Source organism: Syngnathus typhle, linkage group LG8 (assembly GCF_033458585.1).
Source record: "Syngnathus typhle isolate RoL2023-S1 ecotype Sweden linkage group LG8, RoL_Styp_1.0, whole genome shotgun sequence".
Lineage (NCBI taxonomy): Eukaryota > Metazoa > Chordata > Actinopteri > Syngnathiformes > Syngnathidae > Syngnathus > Syngnathus typhle.
In genome coordinates, this window is record NC_083745.1 from 14875441 (window position 1) to 14897262 (window position 21822).

Here is a 21822-nt window from a genome sequence, read left to right on the forward strand (position 1 = left end):
TGCTCAGTAAAGCTGTACTTAGTCCTTCAACCACATAAATGTCCTCCATTATGCTTTTGTCTCTTCTTCTGAGAGTCGCCGAAAACTTGCCTTTAACCTTTAACTGCGACCTGCCTGGCCCCACCAGCACTTTTCTGGTTTGCTTTAGTTCTTTGAATTGTCCTTTTACATACATGCCAGCTGGAACTGCTGTCACATCCGCGCCTGTGTCAATTTTAAACACAGCGTTAGACTTGTCCATTTCTATTTCTGTCATCCACGGATCTGAAGATTCACAAGCCAATGAACCCAAAAATGAAATATCCTCTGAAGAAAAATCCTCTAATCTTTCTAGATTGACCTCATACATTTTCTTGGACCTGCACATTCTAGCAAAATGTCCCTTCTTTTTGCAATTATTGCATGAGGCATCTTTAGCCGGGCATTGCTGATAAGCGTGACCTTTTGTGTCTCCACATCTTGTGCATGGTTTGGCTTTGGTGGAAAATCCTGGTTTCCACTTCATCTTGTTTTGTTTGGGTCTGGCGCCCCCTTGTGGTTTGATGCGTACACTATCAAGGTGAGTATTAACGACGTCTCCCTTGAAGTTCGTTGTCAGCATTTCTTGTTGTTTCTTGACCATTTCACTCTGTTTGGCTTTTGTAACTGCTTTTTCTAATGTAAGTTCTGGATCCAGTTGCAACAGTTCTGACAAACGCTTGTCTCGAAGTCCAACTACAAGCCTATCTCTGACCATCTCATCGTGTAGTTGTCCATATCCACAGTGTTCAGCTAAACAATGAAGCGCGGTGATAAAGCTGTCTGCCGACTCGCCTATCTCTTGCTGCCGCTGATTAAACTTAGCTCTTTCAAAAATTATATTTCTCCGAGCTACAAAGTGAGCATCCAGTCTCTGCGTGACTCTGCCGTACTCACTCATTTGTTCTGGGGTGAGGTGGAGGGAAACCAAAATGTCCTCCGCTTCTTCTCCCATACTGTAGATTAGTGCATTCACTTGGTTCTCCTCCGCTTGAGTTTCCAAACCTGATGCGATGCGAAACCTCTCAAAGCGTTTTATCCATTTGGGCCAGTCTTCTGCCTTGAACGTGAATTTTTCCGGTGGCATTACTTGATATTGCGCCATCTTTTCGAGCCTCGTTGTTTTCTTCCTCGTCTCCCTTAGCGTTAGCTCCTGCCTAGCCGTGCTAGCGGACTGAAGTTACTTTTATCACTTTCAACGTCCTGTCTTGCTTGGGACTTACTCTAGTCCAGTAGTCTCTTCGCTTCGACACTTTTGGATCCCACTTCTGACACCATGTTCTATTGTTTAATAGGTACATAGAAACCCTTAAGGCAGAGACGGGACACACGCTCGTTCATGTCAAGACGGAACATACTTTATTGTGCTCTCCCCCCAGCAACATACAACCCTCACAACGGTTCCTACCCTGCCTATTACTACAGGGGCACACTCGGCTTGACAGTAGGTGGGGGACACCCTGAACTGGTTGCCAGCCAATTGCACACAGAGACGAACAACCATTCGCACTTGCAATCCCACCTATTGGCAGTTTGGAGTGCTCAATCGCCCTACCAGGCATGTTTTTGGGATGTGGGAGTAAATCAGAGCGCCCAGAGAAAACCCAGGCAGGCACGGGGAGAACTAAAGCGTTTTAGTCCAATTTCATCATTTAAAAATAACTTTATCTTTACGCAACTGCAAATGACAAAGGGAATGGGTGGTTATTGATTAATGGTATGCTTGTTTTTGTATGAACAAGAAATGTCATACTGTTGTCATAGCTTTCTACCTATAGTATTTGTCAAACGATTGCTCGTTTACTGTAAAGAAGTGTTACCTAAGAAAGTCCACTGGACAATTGGGGGTCGGTCTCAATAAGTTCCTTGAACTTCTACCTACTCCCTTGAGCACAAAAAAACATATATTTTTTAACGTATATTATAACAATAATAACAAATCAGTTTTATATAGCGCTTTTCTTAGTACTCAAAGCCGCTTTACATAGAAAAATGCACACATAATTGTGTACACAGAGTTGAAGAGGTGGGTCTTGAGATGGCATTTGAAGGAAAGCAGGGAGTCAACATTACGGATGGTCAGGGGGTGAGAGTTCCAGAGGGTGGGGGCAGCAATTGCAAGGGCTCTGTCCCCAATGGTCTGGTATTTGGTTGAGGTGGTGGGGGTGAGTAGACTGGCGTCAGCAGAGCGGAGTTGGCGGGTGGGGGTGTGGCGGTGCAGGAGGTCAAGTCAAGTTTATTTGTATAGCCCTAAATCCCAAGCAGTCTCAAAGGGCTTCACATAGACAAACAATTAACAATTATTCTCAAAGCATTGCCTGATCTTAAGCTCCCAAAAGGGCAAGGAAAACTAAAAAAAAAAACGATGATGAGAAACCTTGAGAAAGGGACCACAGATGGAAGGATCCCCCTTTCAGGATCACCAGGCTGCAACGGATGCAGAGAGGGCACATAAAATACGTAATATGAAAATCAATGAAAAAGTGGATGTCCAAGTCAAAGCGAAGAGCTGCCGGAGGTGCCCTCGATTGTCCTGGCAGTGTCTTCGAGGACGGTAAGCTGCAGTTCCCTCATCTTGAATTGGTCCACGAGAATCCAGATAGCCGCTGTCAGCTTAGGTGTCACCTAACCACCTCCCCAGCCGGGGAGGGGTGGGGGGAGGGAGGATGGGGAGAGGGAGAGGGAGCGAAAACAATTTCCAGCCGAATCGGCCACTACAGGTTACTTAAAGGCCATATCATAGAAATGTGTCTTTAAACGTGTCTTAAATGTTTCTACTGAGATAGCAGTTCTAATATCCATTGATAGGGCATTCCAAAGCTCTGGAGCCCGAATAGAAAATGCTCTAGACCAGGGGTGTCCAAACTTTTTGCAAGGAGGGACAGATTTAGTAACTTGAAGGGGCCCGGGTGCCAAACGCTGCGTGTTCGCTTCTCTTCCGGGGGGGGTATGCTAATGGGACGGCAAACGCTGCGTGTGGCGGGCTCCATCTAGTGTTGAAACTGAGAAGTGCAACAGAGTTGAGCTCAAGCTTCTTGTGCGGCCCATATTCAATTAGGTTTTCAGAATTTGCTGCGGGCCAAAAAAAACTGCGGCCCGCGGACCGTAGTTTGGACACCGCTGCTCTAGACCCTGCAGACATTTCTTGGCCCTCAGTGTCACTAAAAGACTAGCGTTTTGCGAACGAAGGTTACGAGACTGAACATAAGGAACAACTAGGTCCACAAAATATGAAGGCGTTAAGCCATGCAATGATTTATAGGTTACCGTTTTTTTCCGTGCATAATGCGCCCCCGTGCATAATACACACCCTAAAAATGGCATGTCGATGCTGGAAAAAAGCCTGTACTCATGTATAATACGTACCCAAATTTTTACTCTTACTTAAGTCCATAAACGTAAAATTACTTCAGAAAAAAGATCATCTTTGGGAACAACCGGATGTTATTCTGCCGGTCAGTATCACTGCACATGCGGTAGCAAACTCGATAGCAAAGAAATGTTTCGGATTTGTGTAGGGTACATTGTGACAGCAAATGAGCAGGTGATCGAGCAAGCGTCTGATGCGAGAGCAATGTGTTTGTATGGAGCGTGTTTGAAGTGAACAGCAGAGAAGAAAGTGTTGAATTTTGTCCACAATTCAGGGCAGGGGTGGGCAAACTTTTTGACTCGCGGGCCGAACTGGGTTCTAAATTTGGACCGGAGGGCCGGACAAGGAGCAGATGGACGTAGGCGTTGTGTGAAGTCATATAAGCGACCTGTAAAGGTCATTGCATAAAAGATCTTGGCCTTTAGTAGGTAGTAAAGCATGGATATTCCAAACATTTTTTTTGAAAACAAATGCATTTATTAACAGCATTAAAAAAATAATAATTCACTAAAAAACTGCTATCAGTGATTCTCATAAAATACGACACTGTTATTATGAATAACAATCTCCATCACTTCAGTGCCTGCAGGTCAGATTAATGCAGTGCTTCTCAAATAGTGGGGCGCGCCCCCCTTGGGGGGCGCCGTGCTATACCTGGGGGGGCGCGTGTGACCCTGGGGAACAGGCTTTTTTTTTGCAGTACTAGAATAAAGTGTAATTGCGCATCTTCCCAGCAGGGAGCAGTGGCGCTCTCATTGTTACTTCTGTGACGTTTGCGACAGTGCAACATTTTACGACTTACAAGACAAGTTAGGATAGTCACGGTGGGGAGGGGGGGGGGGGGGGGGGCGCGAATAGTTTTCTTCTTGCTAGGGGGGGGCGTAACAGAAAATAATTGAGAAGCACTGGATTAATGAAAGATGTTTATCTTATGAGATCACATCAAACGGCAAACATTCTGACCAAATATATCATCTTGAAGAATCGGTGAAAGCATACATCCAAATAAAGTAATCAAAACAGCAACACAGTGAGGGGTATCTGAAAATCAGAGCAGAGTTTTAACTCGCAAACACCTGGTAACAGAGGTGAGGAAACGGGAAACACCTCCTTAAAGTAAGCCTTAAGAACTTTACAGGTTAAGATTAGTCGCAAATAGGTGGTGCATCAATGTCCTTGAGCATCCAGCATTGTTTGAAAATGAGAATGGTCGCTAGTTTCAATCCCTGCTATGTGTACAAATCATTTTCAAAATGCCTTTTTTTACAATAAACTTGAGAGCCTCCCGTTCATTTTCAGTGGGAACAGTGTTGTTGGTCTCCCTTTTTTGCTAGTGCGTCATAGTCTGGAGTAAAATTTGTTGTGGCAATTCTTAGGCGAGATCCGAGGTGTTGGTCCGTTTACCTTGATCTGTGACGGGTTGATGTTGATGTGGCTGAACGTCACGTCGCGTACGTCGAGCCAAATTGTCCACTCTTTTTTAACATTCGGCACTCACTTCTTTTTTTCGGGCCACTCATTTTAATGGAAGGATTCCAGGGGAAGGTTTGTGGGTGGCTTTAGCGCAAAACTGCATCTGAAAGCTCAGCGCGCGAATTATGAGAATGCTGTCGTCAAAACCCACGCTCTAAATTCGGGACTGATACGAATAGAGCGAGAGTGCGCCAAGTCCGTACTACGGAGTACGTACACGCACTTGTGAGTGTGCACCGAGCTTTCTGACACGGCTTCCGGTAGTAAATGCGCAGGCGAGCGCTTCGCCATCTACTGGGAAAACGCAGTCATTGCAGGCAAAATGACCAAAAAAAAAAAAGTTTAATAATACAATTTGTTCAGGGTTGGCGGGCCGGATTAAACGGTCCCGTGGGCCGGATGTGGCCCGCGGGCCGTAGTTTGCCCACCCCTGATTTAGGGAGTGCGCTATCTTAAAACCTTTGTCATTACTACCTATCAAAAATGTCTAGTTATGTCTTCTTTATTGATTTGGTGTGTAGGTATAATTATATGCTTAAAATTTTTCTTTTTTTGATTTAATAGTATGTGAATATACTTTGCTGTTTATGTTCTTCATTCAATAAGGTTTGAGCATATCTGTTTTTGTAGCTAGGCAAATTGCTAACAAAAAAAATGACATCCAGCCTAGTTAAGACCATACCAAAGACTATAAAAATGGGGCCCATTGCCTCCCTGCGTGTGTGACGATCTTTGGGACTTAAAAAAAAAAAAAAAAAAAAAGTAAATTTTTTTTTTTTAAAAATTCATAAAAATTAGGTGCGTATTATACATGGGTACAAGCTTTTTTACAGCATCAGCATGCCATTTTTAGGGTGCGTACTATACATGGGGGCGCACTATACACGGAAAAAAACGGTAAATATTAAATAGAATTGGTCCGAGTACCGATCCCTGTGGGACACCACACATAACATTATAGAGCTCAGAGGACGTATTGCCATGGACCACTCGGTGTGTCCTGTCTGATAGATAGGAATAGAACCAGCCTAGTGCTGACCCTGAAATACCAACACAACTTTTAAGACGCTCCAATAAAATATTGAAGTCTACAGTGTCGAAGGCAGCACTAAGATCGAGTAGTAACAATACTGATGAAGTGTTTGAATCCATAGCTATGAGGTCATTAGTCACTTTAGCAAGTGCTGTCTCAGTGGAATGATTAGCTCTAAAACCAGACTGAAAGGATTCATATCGATTATTGGCGACCATGTAATCAATAAGCTGCTGCGCTACTACTTTTTCAAGAAGTTTTGCTATGAATGGGAGGTTTGAAACTGGCCTATAATTACTGAAACAGTCCGGGTCAAGATTTGGTCGCTTAAGCAACGGTTTAATGATAGCGGTTTTAAAGGCTGTTGGCACTATCCCAGAGGACACAGACAGATTAATTATATTTAAGACGGACGGTCCTAAAATTTGATGAAAATTTGCTGCAGTTGCGCGATCGGACAAGATTAAACTCCCTGCGCACTTAGGTCCACTTAAATTCTGGAAAGTACATCAGGACTTTAAAAATATTTTCTAAATTTCAGTAACGGCTTTGTCACAATAATGCGACCAGCGCGGTGCAGTTGCGCGGTGGGCGACGCGCTACGGTTGCGCGTTCGGCGCTGCGCTGCAGTTGCGCGATCCGACAAATATGCGCCAATGAAAAAATGCTTAAAAAAGGCAAGTTTTTTTTGTCTTGAAATGGATTTTAAAAAATTCCATTATTTGTAATGGGAAAAATTGATTCGGAATTCAACCGATTTGCTTCTCGAACCGCCTTCTGGAACGGATTGTGGTCAAAAACTAAGGTTTTAATGTATTTCTGCTATTCTTGTTAAAATCACACTTACATGTGAACTGGAAATGACAATAATAACACACAGTGAAAGCCAAATTGAGCAAATTGGCTATTTCAGAAGTGGGTGTCAAACTGGTCGCCCTTTGCCTTAATCAGTACCCAAGAAGTAGCTCTCGGTTTAAGAAAGGTTGGTGACCCCTGCCCTACTAGTATACTTTTTCATAATATTCTAATATTTTGAGATAGGATATTTGAGTTTTCTTAAGCTGTATACCATAATCAGCAATATTAAAATAATAAAAGGCTTGCAATATTTCAGTTGATTTGTAATGAATCCAGAATGCATGACATTTTGTGTTTTTAAATTGCATTACAGAAAATAAAGAACTTTATCACAATATTCTAATTTTCTGAGACAGTCCTATATATAACAACTTTTATGGAAGTAAAATAGTGTTGGATTTTGTCCACAATTTAGGGAGCGCACTATCTACGCCTCACGCCAAAAGCCATTGCCAATCACCTGTTATCCAATTTACTCACTGCATGCTCGTTTGATTTCTTCAGATTTAGGAAAATGCTAAGACACTGAAGCAGAAATTAGACTTACACAGGTTGATTGAGTTCAATCACAATTCTTGCTCTGTTTTCAGGAAAGTACAATACAGCGCTGGGCCTTTCGTGCGACCATGCTCAAGAGCAGAAAGTCTCTCAGAAAAGGCAATGTTCAAGGTTCTTTGGTCAGCTTATATTCAGTTGCACATGCCGGTGTGGGCCGAGTTTGATGGGTGAGTCTTTGGGGTGGGGCAAGTTCGCAGTAGAGTTTTATTCAATGGGAGTGGGTGCTGATTATGGGAGATTCGGTGTGTGTGGGGGGGCTGCCGTCTTCCATCCTGTCTTTCGGCCTTGGCGATCATCTTTGGCCGGGTTCTTGGCTGTCTCCCTCTGACACCTGCTGGTTTTATCTCCAAGTAACCTTCCTGTAAGCATTCTCCTCCATTCTTGCACATACACTGTCGCACCTTATCCATTCATCATTCTTTCAATCTTGTCATTTTGTACGGAATTATGTGAGCTTTTGGCTGTGACATCATCAATTTATTAATGTTCCCTGACTATGCAAAGTTTGTACTCACCACTTACCATGTTTTTGTTTGTTTGTTCTTTTGATACTCCATGTACTTGCTTACGTCATCATATTCTTAGTTTAATCATGCTTTCAACCATATCTTTTCTTTGTCAGGCAAAATATGTCCCTCTGTCCAGAACGTTCAGTAGTAATCGAAAACTGGCGTCTAGCATTAGTCAAAACATAAGATCCAATCAAGTACTGAAAGTTTTTAGACAACTTTGGCAGTGTCCATGATTTAGAAAATCATCAGGCATGCATTAAACAGTTCCTTAAGGGGCATTAAGCTATTCAGGCAATATATAAAAAAAACATTAGTTATTTCAAAGTGCTCAGAAATATATCAAATCATACAGTTATAAAAACCTTTGTCATTACCACCTATCAAAAATGTCTAGTTGTGTCTTCTTTATTGATTTGGTGTGTAGGTATAGAATGTTTCTTTTATTGATTTAATATGTGAATGTACTTGTCTGCTTATGTACTTTATTCAATCAGGTTTGAGCATATCTGTTTTTGTAGCTAGGCAGGACTTTTTGTATTTTGACCCCATTCCTTCAATAGTATTATACAAAATGAACGTGCTCTCGTTGAACCCCGTTCTTGTCCAGTTTGGAGCTGTTCTGGTCATAGTACTATATTTTTTGTTGAAGTTGGACACCTTGCATTTGACCATGTTCTCGTGCCGTTAACTTGTTCAACTGCAATTTGGGTTAGGTTTCAGCAACCTCTTCCATGCAGTCCACATGAAGACCTCTGGACAATTTAGAGTGTGCAACAAAGCTATCGTGTGAGGAAAGCGGAGTGGCTGGGAAAATCTCACTCCAGCACAAGGAGAACTGAACACAGAAAGGTGGAAGAGGAGCTCCGAACTCTGAACAACAGGACAGTGAGGCAAACGTGCTGAGCAGTGAACACTCCTCCAACTTGGTAGAAAATGAGAAGTGAAATATGTGAATGCCTCTCGAGTATTTGGCGCGGCTCTTCGGTGACTGTGTGAGATGATGCCCCCACCTTGTGAAAGGACACAGCAAACCATGTGCAGGAAGTGAACAGTTGGACATGGTGGTTTGGGGGCGTGGCCAGGGGCGTGCAAATGCATCTTCCTGGAATCCTCAGGAGTTGCCCTCTGCTCTCAGCCAGTTGATAAGCTGCCTTGCACCATCTGTCCGGGCCGTTACTCAGCGGCCGCGGAGTCAGACAGCGAGTCACACGATTGGCTGCTAGGTGGTCCAGATGAAGAATGAGGCGTGGTCAAGCCAATTGATAAAGAGCAAGAGCCGGAGCCGAGTGAGCCCACAAGTGAGAGAAGAGGAAGACCTGCCATGTTGCCGTGGCAACGCAGAGGACATGACATCAAAGGACATGCAGGTAAGCTAACAGCTACACACTCATCACAGCAACATTACCATCTCATCTGCTGCTCTATATGTGTGTGTGTGTGTGTGTGTGTTGGGTGGTTTGTAGTATTTATATACATGTGTGTGTGTGTGTGTGCGTGCGTGCGTGTGTGTGTGTGTGTGTGTGTGTGCGTTTGTGTGTGTGAGGGAATCCTATTAGCCTTCTATTTGTGTTCTGTAAAAGTCGCACTAAGCATCTTCTTATCTGTGTGTCTATGCGTGTATGTGCGTTTGAGTGTTCTAGTGTGTAAGTAAATTGAGTGCGGAGTTCAAGGGTACATTCACTTGCAGTCGGTAAGTTTGGATCTTCACACAATTTGTCTCAAATTTAAAGGCACTGATCAATCAAATGGAGTGTGTGTGCGTGTGTGTGTGCGTGTGCGTGTGTGTACGTGTGCGCGTGTGCATGCGCGTGGAAAGATTTGATTTGGTCTGATAATCAAGTGTTAGCGACAAGAGGAGAACTACTGTGTCACTACTGATATGATCTTTTCCTTCCCTCTCTCATGAGAACATGTCTTCTTTTTGTTCTCTAGTTTGACAAAATGACAACAGAATATTCCCGGTGCTCCACTTCCAGCCCAGAGCCTCTTCCAAACGTTTAGCATTCATTTTGTTGTCAATCGGTTGGTCCGGAGACATCACCAAGTGCTTGAGAAAACATTTTGTGGTCAGAATGTCCCAGTTGGGAAAAGTGCTGCACCTGTACATCGAGGTACGCTCTGCGGCTGAGGAAGAAGGAAGAGAGATGGGAGATGATGCAAGGGGCCACCTGATCCTTCAGTGTCCGGATGTTTTCCCTCCTTCTCAAAGGAGCTCAGCCCTTTCCAGCCTCGACCCAAGCCCAGATCATTCCCCACGCATCCGGCGCAGGGTGACGGGCATACGGCACGGCTCGCCTCCCTCAAGCTCGTCCTCCAGACACTCGGTCAGCCCCCAACAGCCGGATGCTGTGGATTCCTCTGCTCACTTCCACCAGGAGGACACGTTTGAGGATTTACTTCAGGTCCTTAGTACCAGTCAAGGACATTGGCGCTCAGTAGCACCAGACGTCAACCCCTATGTAAGGCGGAAGCTCAGTGACCCTCCGCCACTCTTTGGCCGCACGACCACGCCCTCGACCACGCCTTCAACCGCGCCTTTGACCGCGCCTTCGACGCCGACTTTTCACCGCCAAGCCCGAGGATCAGGCGCTCAGGAGATGAAGACATCTATGGTGACCTTCGGCTATATTGAGAAAGCCAATGTTCATATGTCAGGCAGCCGAAGGGACTCCAGGCGGGATGAGAACTTTCTGTCCAGCCACCTCAGGAAGCGACTGAGTGACCCGTTGGGAGCTCGCAGTCAGCTCAGACAGACTCAACCCTGCCCCGTTCACCATCGCCCTTTGAGCAAACCCGACTCTTCTTTCCCACATAGCGATGTGCTCGCTCGAGACACCACCCACCACGCCTTGGAGGAGTTTGGCTCCCCGGAATTGAGGCGGCGCTTTGTAGCTGGCGACATTGACAGCTCCAACACAACGGTGCCGCGACCCCAGAGGTCGCCGACCTGCCGCTCGTGGGGGGGGTCCCCCATCCTTCCCCACGGGACCTTCACTTTGCCGTCCGACGCTCAGCTTAGAGACCTTGACTGGAGCGTTAGTCACAATGGGTTGCCGGGAATCCCAGCGTCCGATTGTCTCTGCGCCCGCGCTGGGTTCTCATCCCACACAGCAGCTCGAATGTTTGGGGGTCATTCTCGCCCCCCTCTGCGGCTCCAGCAGTCATCTTGGTCAGGGGACAATTCCGGCAGAACTGGACGGGCTGCAGATGGTCCAGGCGGCAGAGCGGGTCCCGTAAGCAGTGCCAGAAGCCCCTCCCCATTTTCCCATGCTGACGTTTTTGGGGGACGACACTCTCCCTCTCCAACGCCTTCCCAAACCGAGTCCTTGAGGTCACACAGTCCGAGTTTCGAAGAGTCGTTGCTTTCAAATCCCCAGCTGCATTCCAGTCTTTGTCAGGACCTCTCCTTGGAGCAATTGCAGAAGAGCAAGGCCAACCCACAACGGCGGTCGGACAAATCCAAACTTCATCTCCATCCACAAAGCATCTCAGCTGGATTGGGCTCAGCTGCGATTTTGCACCCGCCCCAGGAGCGTCATTCAAACACCAGTCAACCAGTTGGCCTTCCCTACCTGCTCCATCACCACCAAGAACAGAGGCACGGTGATGGCTCACACAGCTCCGAAGTCTCTACAAGACTCCCCTCCTGGCAAGCGGCTGCAGGCTCCTGGCAAGGCGCTGCGGCCTCCTGGCAAGCGGCCTCCTCCTCAACCTCCTCACAGCAGGGACTCGGGCGGACCAGACCGAACCAATATAAACTGCAAGTCTGTCAGGACAAGTCCAGATGCTCCAAACTCAAAGAAGAGAGTTTCAGGAAGCGCTCAGAAGACAAGGATTGCTGCACAGAGGTTGGCTCTTTGTCCGGGACTCAACAAGAAAATTTGCAGGATCTCAGCGAGGTTGCTCGGAGCTCCGGAGAGTTGACGGGAATCTTGAGAGAAGGAAACGTGTTTCCGGAAAGCGGGTGGCGCTCCACCTGCGATACGGGCTCCAGGATCCAGGTTGGGGGTTAAGCGCCAGAGCTAATGTCTGCCATGCAACAGCAAAAACAAACATCCAACAGCGTCAAGTTGAGCTTTGAATGTCTTGTCTTAGTTGAGCAATACTTTTACGTTGGCTCCTTTCAATCTGCAGTCAGGCGCAAGTTGGGCCGAGAGTTCGTCTTCAAGGTCACAGAAAATCACCCAAGCCAAGTGGAACTTCCTGTTTGGAGCAGAGAGCTGGGAAGGCTGCACCAAAGTGGGTAAGAAACAAGTCATCGCCTTGACGACCAGCATGTAGGATTTATATCCTGCCATGTGATGCAAACCTTTGAAGCCAATTAGCTCGAGGTTAGCAGCGCTATCGCTAGCTTCCCTAACAGTATTCTATTTTCTGGACTATGGACAAGTCGCACCAGCCATAACATGCATCATAAAGGAGAAAAAAAACATATATAAGTCGCACCAGAGTACAAGTCGCATTTTGGGAGAACTTTATTTGACAAAATCCAACACCAAGTCCAGACATGAACAGGCAACAACAGGCTAAACGATACGGTATGCTAATGTTACATACACACCAACGAGGAACTGAGAACGTGCCTGACGTAACATATTAACAGTTATTCAAATAACTGTAACAAAAATAACGCGTTCATCAAACCGTCCGTGTCACTCCAAATCATTAAATCCATCAAAATGTTTGTCTTCTGTGTCACTTGTAAACAACGCCGCTGCTGACTCCGGAAGTGCATGCGGCGCTGACGTCGGACTCATCGTCAGTTGCGGTTCCAATTATTACACAGACCTAGTGCGCCTTCATGCGGTTTAAAGTGAAAATAACGTGACGTGATCAACTATACCACCGGTGTCAAACTCAAGGCCCGAGGGCCAGATATGGCCCGTCATATCATTTTATGTGGCCCGCAAAGACAAATTGTGTATCAAATTTGCGTGTCAATACTCGAATTGCAAATTGTCTTCTCTTTTAATAATATATTTTTTTTAAATATTTGATCAGTTTTTCTCGTCTGATTTGAAAATGAGTTATTTGTCAGTTTGTTTTGTAGCTTTTACTGTATATAATATGAGGTGTTCATACATTTATTTGGGTTGACAGTCATAATGGGCCTCCAAAAGAAGCTATGACTACAATGCGGCCCACGAAAAAAATTAGTTTGACACCTCGGTTTTCGAACGTCCAGGTTCTCGAACAAATCGGAATTTGAACAAAAAATTGGAGATTTGTTTCCTTCGGTTGTCGATGATCCGAGAAAACCCGACCGCGCGGCCCGGATGCCGACTGACTCCGTTGTTATTGCATTCTCGTTACTTTGAGGATTGTATCAACCCCTAATCATGCCTCCAAAGAAAGCAAGTGGGAGCAGTAGACCATCCTAAAACACAAAAACGCTCTTAAAGCAATGCGACAGTGAGCGCCTGGTGCGCTGCGATTCCGCGATCGGACCAAATTAAGCTCCCTGCTCACTGAGGTCCACTTAAATTTTGGAAAGTGCATTAAGACTTTAAAAATATTTTCTAAATTCCAGCGACAGCTCTGTCACAATAATGCGACCAGCGCGGTGCAGTTGCGTGGTCGGCGACCCGCTATGGTTGCGCGGTCGGCGGTGCGCTGCAGTTGTGCGATCAGACAAAAATGCGCAAATGCAAAAATGCTTAAAAAAAGGCGAGGTTTTTTGTCTTGGAACGGATTAAAATTATTTCTATTATTTGTAATGGGAAAAATAGATTCGGAATTCAACCGATTCGCTTCTCAAACCACCTTCTGGAACGGATTGTGGTCGAAAACCGAGGTAAGTAAGTAATGTGTTCATGATCAAGTAATAATGTATTCATAATTTCACATATAAGTCGCTCCTGATTATAAGTCGCCACCCCTGGCCAAACTATGAAAAAGACTGCGACTTAAAGTCCGGAAAGTATGGTATGTACAATTTTCAAAACATATGTCCAAAGAATGTGGCATTTCATCTGCGCCGTACTTGGTCCTGAATTCAGGCACTCCTCGTCCTGCCCCTGCCAAGCCAGCCGGTCGCAGTCCCGTCCAGGGTCAAAGGTCTTCACCGTGTCAGTTGGAGGCGGAATCGCTTGCCTTCGACCGCCGAGGCTTGTCCTCCGAGACGGCTGCGGTACTGCGCGGCGTCAAATACTCGAAGACGGATCTTGACCACGTATCACCGCGCTGCTACAAAGAAACCGACCTGGATGAGGTTACGTCATCAATTCAGCATTCTGATGACTTGTTTAGGATCAGTGCTTTGAATGTACAGTTGAAAGCGCATAAACACGCGCCTCAAATGATATTGGTCACGTTTAGAGAAATACAGCCTGTGGCGATCCCATCGCTTTCACTGAACACAGGGTATATTGACTCAGCGGCACTTGTTAGCATTTGGACACTCAAAAAATTGTGAGTCTGTTCCAGCGAGTCATGTCTTTTGTACGCTTACGCAACAGAACCAAGTGCTGGCTGCTTGGTTTGCTTTGTCTACCCCCCCCCCCCAAAACCACCATTGACGGGTATTGATCCCTTGTTTTGCTTTGAATAATGTCAATGACGGCGACTGGGGTGACAGTTGTGTTGACGCAGGTGATGCAGTTGGAGTCGGCTGAGGAGGATCGGCCGAGGCGGTTGTACTGGAGTGAGGGGGGGACAACGGCAACCGAGGAGGACGCTGATGATGGCACGGTGGAGAGGCGGAAGGCCGCCCCTTGCCGCGACGGCACCTTCAGTATGTTGCTGAAAGGGTGAGAGGTCATATCCACCATATCCCAGGGATGAGAATCTTCCGCGGATCTGCGGATTTCCGTGTTTTTTTCTGTCGGGAGTATCATTTTCGTTAATTGTGTAGATCCATTTTTTTTATATGGGTGGGGGAGAACGGCTGGCAGCAGTATTGTGACAACAGCCACCTTATTTTCTGCAGCATTTTGGTGCTACTTAATGTCACATCATTTGCCTACTCATTTGCCTAATTAGAAAAGTTTTAGCCAGCATGGCGAAAGTTTTAGAGCAGGGGTCACCAACTCCGGTCCTCAAGGGCGCCAATCCAGCCTGTTTTAGATGTATCCCCCCCTGCAACACACCTGATTCAAATAATCAGGATCGCTATCAGCCTTAATAGAGCTTGCTGATGAGCCGATCATTTGAATCAGGTGTGTTGTTGTAGGGCTGCACCTAAAACAGGCTGGATTAGCGCCCTTGAGGACCGGAGTTCGTGACCCCTGTTTTAGAGAAAAAAGACGAGGATCGTAGGGGCCCCTGGCGCTCCTGTGGCCCCTGGCCCACTACGACACACATTGGGGGGGGCCTGTGGCCCCTGGCCCGCTGCGGGCCCCATTTGGGGGGCCCCCCAGTGGGGCATGCGGCCCCCAGACCCCGGCTACTTTTCAGTGGGTTTTTCATTTGCCGTTCTCATCTCTGATATCCATTGCAGCCCAGCTAGGAACTTTTGCGTGACCCACGGGAGCTATAAATTCTTGGAATGTCGTGGTGGGGTGGGAGGATGACGCGACCGAGGAATTTTCTGACCCGGGTCGCTTGAGGCAGTGAGGCCACGAGCAATCCCAAAAGCGCAGAGGCCTCTCAGCCTGGCGCGGGTGTGGCCAGAAACGACCATTGCCTCCTGAGGCCTTTTGGGCGCTCCACGAATGGCGATGGAACGACCATCAGGGAGGCAGGCGGGCGGGCGGGCGCAGGCACGGCAGCTCAAGCGGTCCAGCGCCAATGCCATCTTCCTGTTCAGGACATCCAAGGCCAACGGCCCGGCAGTAGCGGCGGCCCGCCGGCCGTACGACGGCCACGTGGACTCTTTCAGTCGCCATTTTGAAAGCATCATGGAGGGCCACCAAGCCAAAGGAACCTCCTACAGCAGCCTGGACAGCGTCGACCTTCTCACCTCGGGATCCACGTCCGTCTTTGCCTTTGACCTGCCCACGCTCACCCCAGAAATCCAGGTAGAAATCCTTTGCCTCTTTGGGCCTCTCGTCTAAATGTCATTTTGTGTTGTGTTCTTTGGACTGGACTCACTTAGCAACTCGTAGCCGACTTGTTTCTGGTTGGTTTATTTCTTGGCCTCTTTCTTTAATGCGCCTGGTTTTGTATTTGTTTGTGTGAGTGTGTGTGTTGTTTCTCTCCCAGCTTTGTTGTTTTTGTGTTTGTGTGCGTGTGTACGTATGTGTGTTGTTTCTTTGCGAGCGGCTTTGCCTCATTTCTTGCTGTTTTGTTGTGGACTGTTGTGACTTCTTTATGCTGCCGTTTGTTTTATTCATCACAGTTGCTGTTGTTTTTTAAAATGTCATTTGTGACTGATAGTTTTTTTCCGTGCTCCAGGACTGTTGTTGGCTTCTGACGGTTGCATTTGAGACTGCCGGTTGTTTCTTTCCGATGGCCATCATCATGTCTCACGGCACAGTTTGCAGTGCCAAATGTTTGTTTGCGAGACTGTCATCTGCATGTGGTTCCCGTTCGTGTCCGCAGAGTCGGATCTGCGAGAGTGCCAAGAACATCATCCAGCTGAGCCTCGCCCCTTTGCCGGCACCGGGCGTTGTCTCCTTGCGAGGAGGCTCCGAAGACGCTCCGACCTGGACCGAAGAGGCGCAAGAGCCGGGGCAGCGCTCCATTCTCAAAGACAGCTTCCGCCAAGCCAGCTCGGCACCGGCGCCTCACTGCGCTGCTGGGTGAGTCTCTAGCACCATTCGCCACGTGTGTCGTCTGGAGCGATTAGCTGGAGAATCAGACGTGATGAGGGGCGCACAGGAAGGTATGTATGCCTTTAAAGAAGCGCAGGATGACACAAACGACTAAATCCTTGCTTTCCGTTTTAGGGAGCCTGCAGCGACGGAGCGCTCGGCGTGTTGCCCCCGCAGCCACGACAGGGACTTGCTGGGAGACAGTGCCGAGGCCGATCCGCAGGCTGCCAAATGCCTGGCCCGGCGCCTCCATCAGCTGCGAGGCTTCCGCAAGTCTGACGTGTCCTCGCACCTCAACAAGAAGTCTGTCTGCGTGCGCCCGTGTGTGCCTCCCCTCCCTGACGTAACGCGTGTCCACGTGTTTTGGCAGTAACGAGTTCAGTCGGATGGTAGCAGAAGAATATCTCAGCAACTTTGACTTCCAGGGCCTCACCATCGAGCAAGCCCTCAGGTTGGCAGCACACAATCTTGTGAGCAAGCGCAGCAATTTGTACGCGTCACGAGTCATCGACTGCTTCTGCAAACATGTCCGCGATCTGCCGACAAAACGTCCAAAGCGCATCTTTCGCCTGAGATGCCCGACTTAATCAACAATGATCATTTTCAAAGGTTGCACGGATGCAATTCTGTTCTGTCACCAATGTGACAATTACAGTGTAATTCTTTTTCAAACTCTTTCAAACCGTACGTTTTGCTCAAGTACAATATTACAAGTACATTGCTTTTTGTTTTTGATTCACCTCATTTCCATTCTTTTCAATGGGAAAAGATTATTTGAGATGCTCTTGTTTTGAGTTGTAAGCATGGCAACGGAAGGAATTGGACTCCAATGTCAAGCCACCACTAAACATCACGCTGATGTCATGATCGTTCCAGAACCTTCCTGGGCAAGTTGACCCTGACTGGAGAAAGTCAGGAGCGAGAGCGTGTCCTGGCTCACTTTTCCAGAAGATACGTCACCTGTAACGCACGCAGCCACGCCACCCAAGGTGCGTGCCGCGATGCGAGCGCACGCGCCCTCCCCCACGACGCAGCCTTACACGCCGCACGTGTTCTTAGACGTCCACATGCTGACTTGCGCCCTGATCCTGTTGAATGTGGATCTCCACGGAAACGTGAGTGGGACTGATAGCTTGTGCTTGCGTTGCATTGTTACCGACGCCTGCGTGCCTGCGTGCCTACGTGCAGAATGTCGGCAAGAGGATGTCCTGCGCTCAGTTCATCTCCAACCTGCAAGGTCTGAACAATGGAAAAGACTTTCCCAGAGATATGCTGAAGGTAACAACACTCTTGCTCTGAGTGTGTGAGTGAATGTGTTGCAGAAAGAAAGACGTCGTCTTAGCAAGAGCACGTGTCCGTTTACAAGGGCCCACTGCAATACTTAGGATGACGTTATGTGTGATTGACAGCGAGGGGGCAGGCCACGGCTGTCTTCCGTGCGTCCTTATTGGCCGCAATGAGAGCAGGCTGAGCGAGTGGAGTGAAAGCGAGCTAGGGTAGAGCAAGGGAGCAAGTGAGGGGAGAGGGAGCGGCACGCCTCGTCACTCCAGTACCAGCGCCAGAGGGAGAAGAGGCAGAAGAGTGTTTTCCTGCAGGTGGAAGACGTGAGGAAGGGAGGACACACGCATTTTGTGCTCTCCTTTGCTAAGTCCGCATCCCGACAGGCAGCGGCCATTGAAAGAACTGCAGCGGGGACAAAGGAGGAAGGCGGCTGTTGCTTCGTTGACCACACACACCTCAGCACCCCCTCCCCACCTTCACACGGGGCCTAAAATGGTTGTCCCACAATCAGGGGACGACATTGCCATCTAAGCACCTCAAGGGCACCGCCTTCGTTGGCCCGCCAGAGAGCGACCTCGTCCCACTGCTGGAGTGCCACACCACGGGTTCCGTGTTGCCATTTACTGCGTGAAAGGTTTATCTATTTTATCATTCGGCGGGAGCTGAAGTAACATGATCGGCGTCAATAGCGTCCAGTCGACGAGCTGTCTGCGTTCACGCTCGTCGGGTTGGGTGCGGAGCAATCGCGATCCCAGAGACCGTCAGTCGTTCCGGCGCTCCAGGACGCCGCGCTGTCGCTGGCTCAAGCCGCTCGCCTTCCCCGATCTGCTGGGACAAACGCAGGACGAGGCACCCAGAAGCACCCAGCACAAGACCAAGAAGCACAAGACTGACGAGAAGGACAAGGTAGAGAGGAGGAAAGGAGCAAGCGAGAGCAATCGCAGGGCACGTTGAGAGCAGAGGTGCCCAAGTCCGCTCTTGGTCGGGAGCCCCGAGCGGGCCTGTGTTAGGTGTGTGACAAATTACCTGACGATGTGTCCCAGGTGAGTCGCATTCGGGATGCACCCAAAACAGGCCAGGAGCCGACTCGGGCAGCCCTGATCTTGCATCCGGACGCACGATGGCCAAACACAAGTTGATGTCGGGGCACATGCGGACAAGTGCGCATTTGCAATCTCCGTACAATGAAAAGTCTTGAACAAAGGAAAACGCATCTTGAACATGAGGACCACATGCGAACTACGCAGGGGACATTTTTGTCAAGCTCGCGACACATGTGCTTCCCGCTCGCTTGGTGCGCCGTTCGCAAGACATCCCGCTTCCGCCGCACTCCTTCCATATGGGGCGCTTCTTTTGCTGACTGCTGGCCGATGCAAAGCTAACTGATGTGCCGTGCCGTGCGTTTCTTTGCAGTCGTTGTACGCGTCCATCAAGAACGACAAACTCCAGTGGACCATGTGAGTTCCTCAACGCGAGCTCTCACCCACACAGTCACACGCGCACTGCTCACACACAGAGGGGAGGGGGTGAGGCATTTACCTCCGTGTGGTTATTCCCTCTGTTTCTCCAGCGACGACAATGAGCTGCAAACGTCCACGTGGGACTTGGCCGACGGTCGGACGGACTCTGCCTCCCGCACCCTGAAGCGAGCAGGGAGGGGCGTGGCCCGTCGGCCCGACAGCCGCCTCTACAAGTGTGGCTTCCTGATGCGCAAAGTCCACGCAGACGCGGACGGCAAGAGAAGTATGCGCGTGTCGCGTTCTAAACACAATATATGCTGTCATGTCAAAAGTAGAGTGACCAGATCCCAATTCACCAGATGGGGCACAAATCCTATGTGTGCGTGGGACAATGTGCGATACCAATGCATCAAGGTAGTCTAATAGAACTTTTGAAAAGATAAACATTTCCATTCTGCCCCTTTGCTTAAAAACATTTTACTTTGCCATTTGGTTGATTCAGTAGTACAGAATAACCTGCAAACAAAAACTTAAATATATCTCATTTAAATGCAACTTTCCCAAGTTTTCTCATGTGAGAAAACAGTCAGTCAGCAACAGTCATTCTTTCATGCAATTTCATAGTGCCTCTCAAGTTAACACACACCTGCAATTAAACAGAACAGACAATCAAGGCTACAATTATATTGCAGTTTAACAACTGAGAGCAACATCATAACCCCAGCACAACTCCAAACACCACAATAAAGTGTTTCTTCTATTAGAACAACAATACTGACCCACATATTCAAGTAGAACATAGAGTACATAGGGTGATTATCTGTACAAAATAAAACTCAGCTCAGAATCACATAGATTAACAACACAAAAGAAATGCATTTGAAAATTATCTGCATTTACTGGACAATGCCAGCTAAAGTCACTACGCAAAATAAGAAAAAAAATAAAACCAGAAATACACATCAAAACAGGTCAGGAAGAAACAAAAACAAGTGCCTTTTCTCCAACAACTGAGAGCAACAACATAACCCTAGCACAACTCTAAACACCACATTAAAGTGTTTGCTCTACTAGAACAACAATAATGACTCACATATTGAGGTAGAACATAAACTCTATAGGCCCTATAGAGTTTATCTTCAACCACAACAGCCTTTTGACTAGGGCCTAGTCAAAAGGCTGTTGTGGCCGCAGATGTGTTTTGGAGTGTTGAAGGTTGTCAAGTTCAAAGTTCAAGCAAGCCAGGGGGAAATGTCACGTCTAACGTGTCCCGATGCTTTTGTTGTGTGGCAGCGGCGCGGGGCAAGCGAGGCTGGAAGTCCTTTTACGCCACGCTGAAGGGTGGCGTGCTGTACCTCCAGAAGGTAGGTAAGGACAAAAAGGTAGAGCGCCCTCTTGCGCTCGCTACCATGTGGCTGCAGCCCTGCAATATTCTTCCAATCAATCAGTCCCATTCTTGGTTTTTGGTCCGTGTCGCTTCCTTGGTATTGTTGAAGTACCGTTTTTCCCATGTATAATGCGCAAAATTTAACTAATTTATTGTCCTAAAATCTGGGGTGCGCATTATACATGGGTACAATTGTTTTTAAATTATTATTATTATTATTTTTTTTAAAGAAAATCATGGTACAACAATTTTTGAAGAAAATCTTGTCACGGATGGAGTGTGGAAAGGAGCAGGGCGACTAAGGGCAGCTTGGACCAGGGTTCATTGGAGGAACTCAAAACACAGACTTGGTAAACTAACATAACTCTCTAACAAAACAGGACTGACCGATAAAGACGTGGAACAAAAAGACAGGGTGACATTACCAAAGACAGGAACAGAAACATGTGTTATTGTCAAATATTGTTTGTTTTTTAATCTCCATCGCGGACTGGACGTCATACGGAGGCAGTATCACTGTATCGCTCTTCTCTTCTTGACTGACAATGAATGTGATAGTTTAATACAATCAGCAAATAACAAAATGCGTATTACAGGTAATATTTTATTTCACAACAGTTTGCCTTGTTCTTTTCGTCTCTGCTGTTCACTTCAAACACGCTCCATACGAATGCTCTCGTATCAGACGCTTGCTCGATCACCTGCTCGTTTGCTGTCACAATGTACCCTACACAAATCCGAAACATTTGTTGGGGCTCCGAGTCACGACGAGGGGCAAGTTTTGGTTTCCAAGGGTGTTTTTATTCCTCTTCAACTTCTCTCCCATACAGAGCCGCCTTTTTCACATGTCCGCACGTCACTTTTCTCTCTTTTCATCTGATCGCGGTGGTGCCTTTACGGGCAGTCGGAGAAATCAACGCCAACAAAAATTACATCCAGCCTAGTTAAGACCATACCAAAGACTATAAAAATGGGACCCATTGCCTCCCTGCTTGGCACTCAGCATTAAGGGTTGGAATTGAGGGTTAGATCACCAAATGATTACCGAGCTCGGCCCCGCTGCTGCTCACTGCTCCCCTCTCCCTCAGGGGATGGATCAAAATCACACGGGGATGGGTCAAATGCAGAGGACAAATTTCACCACACCCAGATGCGTGTGTGACGATCATTGGGACTTGG

General features: G+C 47.5%; 1 protein-coding gene across 1 annotated transcript in view; it reads left to right on the forward strand.

Moving 5' to 3' along the window:
* LOC133158732 (PH and SEC7 domain-containing protein 1-like) overlaps positions 1-21822 on the forward strand; it is a 33274-nt gene that overhangs the window by 4877 nt on the left and 6575 nt on the right. The window contains exons 2-16 of the mRNA XM_061286121.1: positions 7343-9189; positions 9755-11823; positions 11957-12065; positions 13822-14033; positions 14414-14571; positions 15570-15780; positions 16304-16503; positions 16651-16818; positions 16886-16966; positions 17392-17504; positions 17575-17630; positions 17704-17793; positions 19210-19253; positions 19367-19539; positions 20550-20620. Coding sequence (XP_061142105.1) covers positions 9895-11823; positions 11957-12065; positions 13822-14033; positions 14414-14571; positions 15570-15780; positions 16304-16503; positions 16651-16818; positions 16886-16966; positions 17392-17504; positions 17575-17630; positions 17704-17793; positions 19210-19253; positions 19367-19539; positions 20550-20620 — 3615 coding nt within the window. The 5' untranslated portion in view covers positions 7343-9189; positions 9755-9894. The remainder of the gene's footprint in view (positions 1-7342; positions 9190-9754; positions 11824-11956; positions 12066-13821; positions 14034-14413; positions 14572-15569; positions 15781-16303; positions 16504-16650; positions 16819-16885; positions 16967-17391; positions 17505-17574; positions 17631-17703; positions 17794-19209; positions 19254-19366; positions 19540-20549; positions 20621-21822) is intronic.